Source organism: Danio aesculapii, chromosome 4, assembly GCF_903798145.1.
Source record: "Danio aesculapii chromosome 4, fDanAes4.1, whole genome shotgun sequence".
NCBI lineage: Eukaryota > Metazoa > Chordata > Actinopteri > Cypriniformes > Danionidae > Danio > Danio aesculapii.
The window spans coordinates 158,306-170,805 of record NC_079438.1 but is presented as its reverse complement, the minus strand read 5'-3'; the positions used below and the strand labels follow the sequence as shown (position 1 = coordinate 170,805).

The following is a 12,500-nucleotide window of genomic DNA, read 5'->3' as shown; positions in this document are numbered from 1 at the left end:
AACTAAACTCTCATTCTAGTGTAAATATAAAGGGACTTTGGTGCTGGATCATGGCTGCAGCAGGCACAATGATATTAAACAGCGCTGCTGCCTTGTAACCTACCAGCGGACTATTTTTCTGGCACTACATAGTGTCATTGTGCCTGCTGTAGCCATCATACAGCAGCAAAGTTCCTTGATTATTACGCCAGAATGAGATTATAGTTCCTATAACCATATATAAGCCTAGGAAATAGCAACTTTTAATTTTCTGTCAGCTTAGTACACGACTTAACTACAGAAGAGTCAAGCTTTAAATAGGAAAATCATCAAAACTTTTTTTGCATTTTTTTAACAAGATGCTAATGGTCTAATCCGATTCAATGAATTATGCTAAGCTAAGCTAAAAGTGCGAGACCCAGAGATCGGGTGAATGGATTTAAAGATGGTAAAACTCCACCGTTTAACTCTAGGGGAGCCAGATGAGCCTGCTTAAAACGAAAAGAAAACATTATATTGATTTTAAAAGTAATAATAATAGATTAATATCTTTTTTTAGGCCCAAGTACGCTCTGCTGGACGAGTGCACCAGTGCTGTCAGCATTGATGTAGAGGGTAAAATATTTCAGGCTGCAAAGGATGCTGGGATCTCCTTACTGTCCATCACCCACAGACCCTCTCTGTGGTAAGAAACATACACAGTTTAAAGCTCTTTCTTAAAGGAGGAAATCTGTCATTGGAAATATTACTGATGAGACACATAATAAATAGAAGTTTATGAATTAATATTTCCAAGTTGCAGGATACAGACCTCCAAACAAAAGAATACAAGTCAGTCTTAACAGATCAATTAGAGAGAGTTGTTGTTTTTCTTTTGTTTCTCTTTTGTTTTGTTTTTTATTTGTTGTTGTTGTTTTGTTTCTCTTTTGTTTTGTTTTTTATTTGTTGTTGTTGTTTTTCTTTTGTTTCTCTTTTGTTTTGTTTTTTATTTGTTGTTGTTGTTGTTGTTTTGTTTCTCTTTTGTTTTGTTTTTTATTTGTTGTTGTTGTTTTGTTTTGTTTCTCTATTGTTTAGTTTTTTTATTTGTTGTTGTTGTTTTTGTTTTGTTTCTCTTTTGTTTTGTTTTTTATTTGTTGTTGTTGTTTTTGTTTTGTTTCTCTTTTGTCTTGTTTTTATTTGTTGTTGTTGTTTTATTTCTCTTTTGTTTTGTTTTTTATTTGTTGTTGTTGTTTTTGTTTTGTTTCTCTTTTGTCTTGTTTTTATTTGTTGTTGTTGTTTTGTTTCTCTTTTGTTTTGTTTTTTATTTGTTGTTGTTGTTTTTGTTTTGTTTCTCTTTTGTCTTGTTTTTATTTGTTGTTGTTGTTTTGTTTCTCTTTTGTTTTGTTTTTTATTTGTTGTTGTTGTTTTTGTTTTGTTTCTCTATTGTTTAGTTTTTTTATTTGTTGTTGTTGTTTTTCTTTTGTTTCTCTTTTGTTTTGTTTTTATTTGTTGTTGTTGTTTTTGTTTTGTTTCTCTTTTGTTTTGTTTTTATTTGTTGTTGTTGTTTTTGTTTTGTTTCTCTTTTGTTTTGTTTTTTATTTGTTGTTGTTGTTGTTGTTTTGTTTCTCTTTTGTTTTGTTTTTATTTGTTGTTGTTGTTGTTTTTGTTTTGTTTCTCTTTTGTTTTGTTTTTTATTTGTTGTTCTTTTGTTTCTCTTTTGTTTTGTATTTTATTTGTTGTTGTTTTGTTTTTATTTGTTGTTGTTGTTTTTGTTTTGTTTCTTTTTTGTTTTGTTTTTTATTTGTTTTGTTTTGTTTCTCTTTTGTTTTTTAGTTGTTGTTGTTGTTTTTTGTTGCTCTTTGATTGTTTTAATTTGCTTCACATTTTTTATTTTGTTGTTTAATTTTGTTTTGCTTTGCGTTTTGCATTGCTTAGATTTAGTTTTTGTTTTACATTTTGTCTTAAGCAGATCGATGCATGTTTGAAACAGAAATATTAGTCACTTTTAAACGATAAACTCTAATCTCTGCGGCACATCGGTGAGTTTTACAACAGATTAATGCACTTTTGCAAAACTTCAAAATAAAAGTCACTATCTAACACCATTATACAACATGGAGGAGCCAGAATAAAACTGAAAACTACTCCGACTGTGTTTATCTGACAGAAAAAAGTCATATACACCGAGTATGACTTGAGGTAGGGTAAATGATCATTTCTGGGTGAACTATTCCTTTAAATCAACATGTCTACTTAATTTAGTCATATTTATTTACATTTGACTATATTTGAAGAAGCATTAATTAAGGAATGGAGAGGCGGCACTGTGGCCTTACAGCAGGAAGGTCGCTGGATCGAGCCCCGGCTTGGTCAGTTGGCATTTCTGTGTGGAGTTTGCATGTTCTCCCCGTGGGTTTCCTCCGGGTGCTCTGCTTTCCTCCACAGTCCAAACACATGCGCTATAGGGGAATTGATCAACTAAATTGGCTGTAGTGTATGAGTGTGTGTGTGTGAATGATTGTGTATGGGTGTTTCCCAGTACTGGGTTGCGGCTGTAAGGGCATCCGCTGTGTAAAACATATGCTGGACTAGTTGTTGGTTCATTCCGCTGTGGCCACCCCTGATGAAGCCGAAGGAAAATGAATGAACGAATGTGTTGTAAATATACAAACTATATTGTGGATTTCATGTAGTGATGTAGTGTAACTGCGTCCTCAGGAAATACCACACACACCTGCTGCAGTTTGACGGGGAGGGCGGATGGCGATTCGAGCAGCTGGACACGGCCACGCGACTCTCGCTGACGGAGGAAAAACAGCGCTTGGAGTCTCAGCTGGCAGGAATCCCCAAGATGCAGCTGAGGCTGAACGAACTGTGTAAGATCTTGGGCGAAGATTCAGTGCTGAAGACGGTGGAACCAAGACGAGACGAGGAGGAGGAATGAAGGAAAGCCGGAGACTATCGCCCTTCAGGAAAACTGTTCTTAAGCTTTAGGAATGATTATAACATTTGTTTGAACACGTCACGATTTAATACTAAACTTGCTTTAGTTTATCAGGAATTGGAGAAATAACCCCCCTTTTGTTTTTTCCTATCGGTCTTTGTGTTGTATTTTTGTTTTGCTGTTTGATTTTGTTTTACTTAACAATTCTGTTTTGTTTATTTTTGTTTTGTTTATTTTATTTATTTATTTTTTGTTTGAGCTTTTTATTTTGTTGTTTAGTTTTGATTCACTTTTATATATTTTTTTTGTTTTGCTTTTTTGTTTAACCTTTTTATTTTGTTTAGTTTTGTTTTGCTCTTTTGTTTTGCTTTTTTTGCTCTTTTGTTTTGCTTTTTTGTTTAACCTTTTTATTTTGTTTAGTTTTGTTTTGCTTTTTTGTTTGAGCTCTTTGATTGGCTGTTTTCTTTCATTTTCATGCTTTGTTTAATTTTTTTCGTTGTTGTAATTTGCTTTTGTTTCAGTTTACGTCTTTGTTTAGTTTTTTCTACGCTGCTCGTTTTTATTCTTTGTATTTTAGATTTTTTGTTTTGCTTTTTTGTTTAACCTTTTTATTTTGTTGTTTCGTTTTGTTTTGCTCTTTTGTTTAGCTTTTTTGTTTAACCTTTTTATTTTGTTGTTTAGTTTTGTTTTGCTCTTTTCGTTTGAGCTTTTTGGTTGGCTGTTTTGTTTAATTTTCATGCTTTGTTTAATTTTTTTATTTCACGTTGCCCTTTCGTTGTTTTAATTTGCTTTTGTTTTACTTCACGTTTTTGTTTAGTTTTTCTACGCTGCTTATTTTTATTTGTATTTTAGATTTTTTTGTTTTGCTTTTTTGTTTAACCTTTTTATTTTGTTGTTTAGTTTTATTTTGCTCTTTTGTTTTGCTTTTTTTGCTTTTTTTGTTTTGCTTTTTTGTTTAACCTTTTTATTTTGTTGTTTCGTTTTGTTTTGCTCTTTTGTTTTGCTTTTTTTGCTTTTTTTGTTTTGCTTTTTTGTTTAACCTTTTTATTTTGTTGTTTCGTTTTGTTTTGCTCTTTTGTTTAGCTTTTTTGTTTAACCTTTTTATTTTGTTGTTTAGTTTTGTTTTGCTCTTTTCGTTTGAGCTTTTTGGTTGGCTGTTTTGTTAATTTCATGCTTTGTTTAATTTTTTTATTTCACGTTGCCCTTTCGTTGTTTTAATTTGCTTTTGTTTTAGTTTACGTTTTTGTTTAGTTTTTCTACGCTGCTTATTTTTATTTGTATTTTAGATTTTTTTGTTTTGCTTTTTTGTTTAACCTTTTTATTTTGTTGTTTAGTTTTATTTTGCTCTTTTGTTTTGCTTTTTTTGCTTTTTTTGTTTTGCTTTTTTGTTTAACCTTTTTATTTTGTTGTTTCGTTTTGTTTTGCTCTTTGTTTTGCTTTTTTTGCTTTTTTTGTTTTGCTTTTTTGTTTAACCTTTTTATTTTGTTGTTTCGTTTTGTTTTGCTCTTTTGTTTTGCTTTTTTTGTTTTGCTTTTTTGTTTAACCTTTTTATTTGGTTGTTTAGTTTTATTTTGCTCTTTTGTTTTGCTTTTTTTGTTTTGCTTTTTTGTTTGACCTTTTTATTTTGTTGTTTAGTTTTATTTTGCTCTTTTGTTTTGCTTTTTTTGCTTTTTTTGTTTTGCTTTTTTGTTTGACCTTTTTATTTTGTTGTTTAGTTTTATTTTGCTCTTTTGTTTTGCTTTTTTTGCTTTTTTTGTTTTGCTTTTTTGTTTGACCTTTTTATTTTGTTGTTTAGTTTTATTTTGCTCTTTTGTTTTGCTTTTTTGTTTAACCTTTTTATTTTGTTTAGTTTAGTTTGCTTTTTTGTTTTGCTCTTTTTGTTTGAGCTTTTTGGTTGGCTGTTTTGTTTTCATGCTTTGTTTAATATTTTTTTCACGTTGCTCTTTCGTTGTTGTAATTAGCTTTTGTTTCAGTTTACGTTTTTGTTTAGTGTTTTCTACGCTGCTTATTTTTATTCTTTGTATTTGAGTTTTTTTGTTTTTTTATTTTGATCTTTCATTTTGTTTAGCCTTTTGTTTTTATTTAAGCCGTGGTCACACTAGAGTTTGAGCATGCAAAACTCTATTGTACGGCGCTGCGAAAGGGTGCACAATAAAACTAAATGATTAGACATCGATGAGACGAATTCCTCCTTATTTTAACTTTCTATGCGGAGAGGTCACGTTTTGATTGGTCTCACGCAGTCATGTGACGTGAAATCGCAGATTAGAGTTCACCAAGCTTGAATTTAGGAGAGCAACGACAGGCTAAACTTGTCGTACGAGCTTGCGCTTCCGGCTGCAGCATTCGCATGTATATGAATGGAAGTCTATAGGGAGAAAAGTGTAGTGCGACCAGTTCCAAAGCAGTGGACCAATCAGAAGAACTCGGAGGTGGGATAACTGTTGCAAGACCGTTGTTTTCTTTAAAATGCTGTGACGTGTATGTCTGATGAATGTCAGGAGACCGGAACATTACATTTATATTATCTTCACGCAAGTATTGACAGTTTGTCATATCCGCATGTATATGAATGAAAGTCAATAGGGCGAAAAGTGCACCCAGCAGGCACACAACGTCGTAAGATGTTAATATCAGGTTAGATTTAGGTGACCAAAATTCAATGTCTAGCCAGTGTGTAAGTGCATTATTTTGACTTTCAATAACGACATCACATGATGTTGATATTTGGTTGATTTTAGGTTGTGTTGGAAAGTAACCAACTGATGTAGCGATCATCCCTGAGAGAGGATCTGTCTCTGCGTTTGTTAAATCGTTAATCTGAGGTAATTAGTTTTGCCTTTATTACTGTGTAATTCCATGCAGAGTGTGAAGCTGCCTAGTTGGTTCCTGTCACATGATTCGTGGTTCGCTCGAGGCACTCGATTGCCGTAATGTTTCGATTTTTTTCAACTCGTGGTGCCTGGAAAACGTGAGCGTAACATATGTGCATCCCTTCCTATTTGCGTGCTGAACCTACACATCTCCATATCGAATCTGAGCGTGCAAAAGATGCTCTATGTGAAAATCCCGTCGCAATATCAGACCTGCGCATTGCACGGCCCTGTTTTGAAATAAAACAAAATAAATATCTCGGTTGAGCTGATCAAAGAAGTCCAGTGGGCCACAAGTGGCGTCATGTAAGTTGACGTCAAATACTGACATTTATTCGTCTGGTATGGCAACCAAAATTTAACGTCTGATAGACGTCATAGTGGTAACGTCCACACAACGTCAAGCTGTAACATCATTAGGCGTTGATATTTGGTTGTTTTAAGGTTGTGTTGGAAAGTGACCAAAATCCGTCATCTGTCCGATGTTGTGTTCTGAGGTCAACCAGATTTAAATTCCCACCCAAAATTCAACATCTCCATGATGCTGCGGTACAACGTCAATCCTGTGGGGATGCTGGGGCAGTGCGGCCACGGCTTTCAGTAGTGTTTTGCTTTGTTTTGGTTTTTGTTCCACATTTTTGCTTTGGTATCTAGTTTTGTCTCGCTTTGCTTTTTTGTTTCTTTACTTTGTTTTGCTTTACGTTCTGGTTTTGTTTTGACTATCGCTGCTTTTTTTCTTGGCAGCTTTGTTTTCGTAATTTAGTTTTAATTTTAGTTTTATTTTGTTCTTGTTGAGTTGCTGTTTGTTTTTTTAATTTGGTGTTTTATTTGTGTTGGTTTTCTGTTTGACTTTGCGTTTTGCTTTGCTTTGATTTTTGCTTTGCTGTTTTGTTTTGCTTTTATGTTTTGTTTTGCTGTTTTGTAATCATTATTTTTGTGTTGCTCTTTCATTGTTTGCTTTGCTTTTATTTTGCTTTACATTTTTGTTTAGTTTTTGCTATCTTCTTATTTTGTCGTCACTTTGTTTTTATTTTTTATTGTCATTTTTATAGTGATTTAGTTTTTATTTTAGTTTTATTTTGTTCTTGTTGTGTTGCGGTTTGGTTTTGTTTTTACTTTTTTGTTTTGTTTTTTATTTTGGTGTTTCATTTGTTTAGCTTTTTATTTTACTCCGCGTTTTGTTTAGTTTTTGCTATGCTGCTTATTTTGTCGCCACTTTGTTTTTATTTTTTTTATTGTCGTTTTTTTAGTGATTTAGTTTTTATTTTAGTTTTATTTTGTTCTTTTGTTGTTGTTAAGTTTTGTTTTTACTTTTTTGTTTTGTTTTTTATTTTGGTGTTTCATTTGTTTAGCTCTTTTGTTTTACTCTCCATGTTTTGTTTTGTTTTGACTATGCTGCTTGTTTTTTTTTTGCCACTTTGTTTTTATTTTTTATATTATTCTTGTAGTTTAGTTTTTCTTTTTGGTTTATTATTATTATTATTTTCTCTTGTTATGTTGCTGTTTGGACTTTTGCTTTGCTGTTTTGTTTTACATTTATGTTTTGTTTTTGTTTGTATTTTCCGTGTCGCTCTTTCGTATTTTACTATGCTTTTATTTTCTTTACATTTTGCTTTTGTTTTCGCTATGCTGCCTTGTTTTTTCTTAATTAATCAAACCTTTTCGACACTTTATTGAACCAATCACCCCTAAAAATCAGTTCTATAAATTAAACTGCAATCAATAATTAATTTTTTCCTTAATTCCTTAATTTAGTTGTTCTTACTCATATTTCCACCTTAACTACTTCCCTCCATATGGCAAAAAACAAACGTGTACTATTCTGTGGTAAGAAGAATTGTGATCTTTAATATGTGCATCACAATCATGTAGCTTTTAAACAATCAATCAACCACTAAAGGCGATGGGAACATGGGCCTATTGGTCACCATGCGAGTCAGCTGGAGAGTTTAAGACAGCAGGTTTCTGCTTTTCTGAACAAATACAATATGCTGGAAACACACGCTGAGGGCGACGGCACAGCAGGAGGTTCTGTTGAACCCACATTGAGCTGACAAACGCACAGAGAATGTGTGATTCTGGGTCACCGGACCGAAGCAGAGACATGTTATATATTTGTTTCTCAGTTACGCTTTCGTTTTTATTTTGAGATGTCTCTTCATTCAGACTGATATATACTGTGAAGTTTGTCTATCATCTGTTATGTGTTTATTATGTTCTCATCTTAGGATCAAATACAGACAATTAAAAACTAAAGTTCAGTCAAATATTAAAGATTTAGTTCGACTTATTTTTGTTTTAATCAATCATCACAGAAATGTAATAGCTTTTTGATACTTTATAATATATTAACCCTGATATTTACCTATTGGATATACTAACCTATGATGAAGAGTAGTTTACTATGAATCGGAGGATAACTCAATTTAAAAACAACTACTGAACAAACACAATGGACTTTTACTTGTTTGTATACCTCCTCGCCTGTATGCTAGGATGTTTTTACACCGACGGGAGTATTTTTGTTCTTTAAACATACTTGAATGATATCTGTGAATGAGACTCGACTCTGTCGAGCGTGTCAACAAGCAACAAGCTACAAAAATAAGCCTGTAAATAAAATAATACAACCCAATAATATATAAATTGTGATTTTTTTTCTGTCTGTTTACATATTTACCATGATAATTAAATACTGAGATAGACAATTGATCTGTTTACATTATTAATCTGATGTCTGTTGGGTTAAAGTGAGACTAGATGATGGAATCACATGTTGTAGACTACTTTTTGTTTGGATTTTAGTCAAAGTCATGATTATATTACATTTTTCATTGCATTCAGACTTCTGATTTATTTAGGAAATCTGTACATATAGCAGAACTGTATTTTAGGTGGTATTTTAAAGCCCAGCAGCCATCTTGATGCCAAAACGACATCAAAATGACTATGTCAAAAATGTAAATGTATTTGATGTCAAACCTTGACGTCTATTTGACGTCCACCAAAATAATAAAGTCTTATAAAATAGGTAAAGTTTTATTCATCTGGAAGCTTCATTTACAAATTTACACCGCGTTTTGTTTCCTTACCATGCATGTAAACTATCTTGATGTTAATAAAGCATCAAATCGACGTCTAAAATTGGCGTATAAAAGCCGTCAAAAATCGACTGTCCTGTAAGTGAATTTTGATGTGTTTTTTACACCAATGGAGGCAAATTAATTAGCATGTTTTTACTTTGTGTTCCCACTGAAAGGTTGGATTATTTAGTTCAACTCATTTGTTAGAATTTCAATGAGAAATTTAATTATATCATTATTTAATTGGCAATATATCGATTATATCTAGAGCTACAGTATTTATTCTGTATTGCATTCACTTCTTATTTATTTTAGAAATAAGTAGGCCTATATTGTATAATTATATATGATATTTAAAGCCCAGAGGCCATATTGACGTCAAAACAACATCAAAATGTTATCGACGTCAAAAACACGTCAACAATGTTAATCGATTTGATGTCAAACCTTGACGTCTATTTGACGTCCACACACTGATGTTCTTTTGACCATCAAAATAACCACACAAAAAGTTTTGCAAAATAAGTAAAGATTTATTCATTTGAAAGCTTCATTTACACATTTACACTGAACTTTGACGTAACTTGAAATTGACGTAAAATGGTGTGGAAAACTGTCAAAAATCGAGTAAGTGGTTTTTGATGCGTTTTTTACACCAATGTTAGACGTCAATTTAATGCTATTTTGACAGTCAACTGGAAGCTAATTGATTAGCATGTTTAACGTGTTTTTTTAATGTCGTTTTGACATCAAGGCTCCCACTGGAAGGTTGGATTAATTAGTTCAATTCGAAAAACAAAATTTCAATGAGAAATTAAATAAAAACATTATTTAATTGGCATTATATCGATTATATCTAGAGCTACAGTATTTATTTTTTATTGCATTCACTTCTAATTTATTTAAGAAATAAGTAGGCCTATATTGTATGATTATTTATGATATTTAAAGCCCAGAGGCCATATTGACGTCAAAACAACATCAAAATGTTATCGACGTCAAAAACCCGTCAACAATGTTAATCGATTTGATGTCAAACCTTGACGTCCATTTGACGTCCACACACTGATGTTCTTTTGACCATCAAAATAACCACACAAAAAGTTTTGTAAAATAAGTAAAGATTTATTAATTTGAAAGCTTCATTTACAAATTTACACTGAACTTTGACGTAACTTGAAATTGACGTAAAATGGTGTGGAAAACTGTCAAAAATCGAGTAAGTGGTTTTTGATGCGTTTTTTACACCAATGTTAGACGTCAATTTAATGCTATTTTGACAGTCAACTGGAATCTAATTGATTAGCATTGTTTAACGTGTTTTTTAATGTCGTTTTGACATCAAGGCTCCCACTGGAAGGTTGGATTAATTAGTTCAACTCGAAAAACAAAATTTCAATGAGAAATTAAATAAAAACATTATTTAATTGGCATTATATCGATTATATCTAGAGCTACAGTATTTATTTTTTATTGCATTCACTTCTAATGTATTTTAGAAATAAGTATGCCTATATTGTATAATTATATATGGTATTTAAAGCCCAGAGGCCATCTTGACTTCAAAACAACATCAAAATGTTATCGACGTCAAAAAACGATCGATTTGATGTCAAACCTTGACGTCCAGTTGGCGTCCACACACTGATGTTCTTTTGACCATCAAAATAATGACACAAAAAGCCTAATAAGTGCATATTTATTCAACTGAAAGCTTCAATTAAAAATGACACATAATGCTGTAAATTATCTTGATGTCAAAACGACATCAATATGACGTCTAACATTAAAAACGTCAAATATCAGTTAGGATTGTCCTGTAAGCCATTTTGATGCTTGTTTGTTTTCACACAGATGTTAGACGTCAATTTGAGGTCGTTTTGACGTCAAGCTGAATTGGCATCAAATTGATTTGCATTTTTGACGTGTGTTTTGATGTCGATTTGACATCTAAGTGCCCGCTGGGAATGTTGAATTGATCTAAATAGTTTAACGAGTATAAATCATACAATTATTTAATTACCATCGAGCCTATAGCCTACATATGTTCATTACAAATGTGCTGTATTTTCTAGATTACACACAGACCATAAAATGGCGGTTAGTCAAAATAAATAAATACAATTTAAAAAGCCATGCTTTCAGAAATCCCTATTTGATTGAATAACCCTCATTATCAATAACAACGACATTTAATTATGTATATATTGATTTTTTTTGTCATTTTCTAAATAAATAAGTTTTATTTTTATTAGATCGTGTGAAGAAATTGCATCAGATCATTATAGATCAATAAATATTATATTTAAAAAATCCATATGAATCTATCGACTTGTAATATTGAATGATTCCAAAAGGAGGTGCTGTAAGATTTATTCATTCATCTCTCTTTGTGTTCGACCTGCCTGACCAATTCGACAGGCGCTTACATTGTATTCCTTTAATAAATAACAACAATAAGCATAAAATCATATAATAATATTATACTAAATATAATAAATTTGCATAAAAGTAATATCTACATATCACACATCTCAACCCAAGGCGTAGAGTCGAGGGCGTGGTCTGACGTGCGCGGTGAAGGCGTGGCGTAATGACGACACGAGACAGGAGAGTGTGTCTCACGCTCGCTCTTCAGGATCAGGACAGGGGTGAATGACTGCGAGCGAGCGCTCATTAAACATGTAACCCGACACGAGATGCTTTATTTCAGGCTTTTTGCGTTATTTTCCCGTCAGCAGAGCACCCATTTGGAGCATCGCAGCTTTATTATGGAAGAATAGACGCCGGTGGGAGAGAGAGAGAGGCTCTGTCTGTCCGTGTGTCTGCTGCATTTAAGCCGATAAAGAAAAGGGAAATCAGCTATATTTATCCCCGTGTGTCCTGACTGGGAACATGTCTTCGGGACAGGATGAGAGCTCGGTGCGCGTGGCTGTCAGGTAAAAGTCTATCTGTGTACATTGTAGTCTGTCACTGATGCTCCATATTGTCCCGCCTCTAATGTACCTGCTACAATGTCACACCATCACAAGGGCTCCGTGTCCTGTTATGAGCTCATTGTGTTTGTATAAACGCCTAATGTTTAATGTATACACGATTACGTGCCTTATTTATTTGTATTTGGCATATATTTAATCCTGAGGTCAGACTGTACGGCCTTCTGTTGACAAACACACACCCCTGATCAGTGGCAGGTGCTGTTCTGTGGTGACAAAAGATCATGTGGATTGCACATCGATCACGGTTGCTGTATGGATTTGGTCCTATTTGACCGTCTGTTCACTCCTGGCTTGTGTTTATCGATTCTGAGCTGTTACTGTACTGTGTGTGTTGATACAGTAAGGCCTGTTTTGTTTATATAATGGGTTTTATTTGCATTGGTACAGAAAAGCTCCAAATACATCTTTATTTGTATCAAATATGTTTTTTTTTACTCCACTTTGATGATTACACAGATATTTTATTTCAATATCTGACATTTATCCTCATTTTTTATACTGTAGTTAAGCTTTATGATCATTTTTAACAGTATTAAATGCAGTATTTATTATTTAATTGCTCTAAGGAAAGCACCGAACACTGTATTTGATGTTACGGTGATATTATTAAGCCTTATAATATTATTATTGTATATTGCTGGTA

The 12,500-nt window shown here is 32.7% G+C and overlaps 2 protein-coding genes across 6 annotated transcripts in view; both read left to right on the top strand.

Moving 5' to 3' along the window:
- Nucleotides 1-3,049, top strand: part of LOC130222433 (ATP-binding cassette sub-family D member 2) — a 31,501-nt gene extending 28,452 nt beyond the window's left edge. For 4 of the 5 annotated variants that reach the window (XM_056455004.1, XM_056455002.1, XM_056455001.1 and 1 more), the window contains 2 exons: nt 539-664; nt 2,677-3,049. In XM_056455004.1, the coding sequence (XP_056310979.1) occupies nt 539-664; nt 2,677-2,902 (352 nt within the window). In that variant the 3' untranslated portion in view covers nt 2,903-3,049. The remainder of the gene's footprint in view (nt 1-538; nt 665-2,676) is intronic. The other variant, XM_056455003.1, reaches the window with a different exon arrangement.
- Nucleotides 3,050-11,753: 8,704 nt separating this feature from the next.
- Nucleotides 11,754-12,500, top strand: part of LOC130222645 (kinesin-like protein KIF21A) — a 73,181-nt gene continuing 72,434 nt past the window's right edge. Inside the window, exon 1 of the mRNA XM_056455176.1 lies at nt 11,754-11,792. Within this exon, the coding sequence (XP_056311151.1) occupies nt 11,754-11,792 (39 nt within the window). The remainder of the gene's footprint in view (nt 11,793-12,500) is intronic.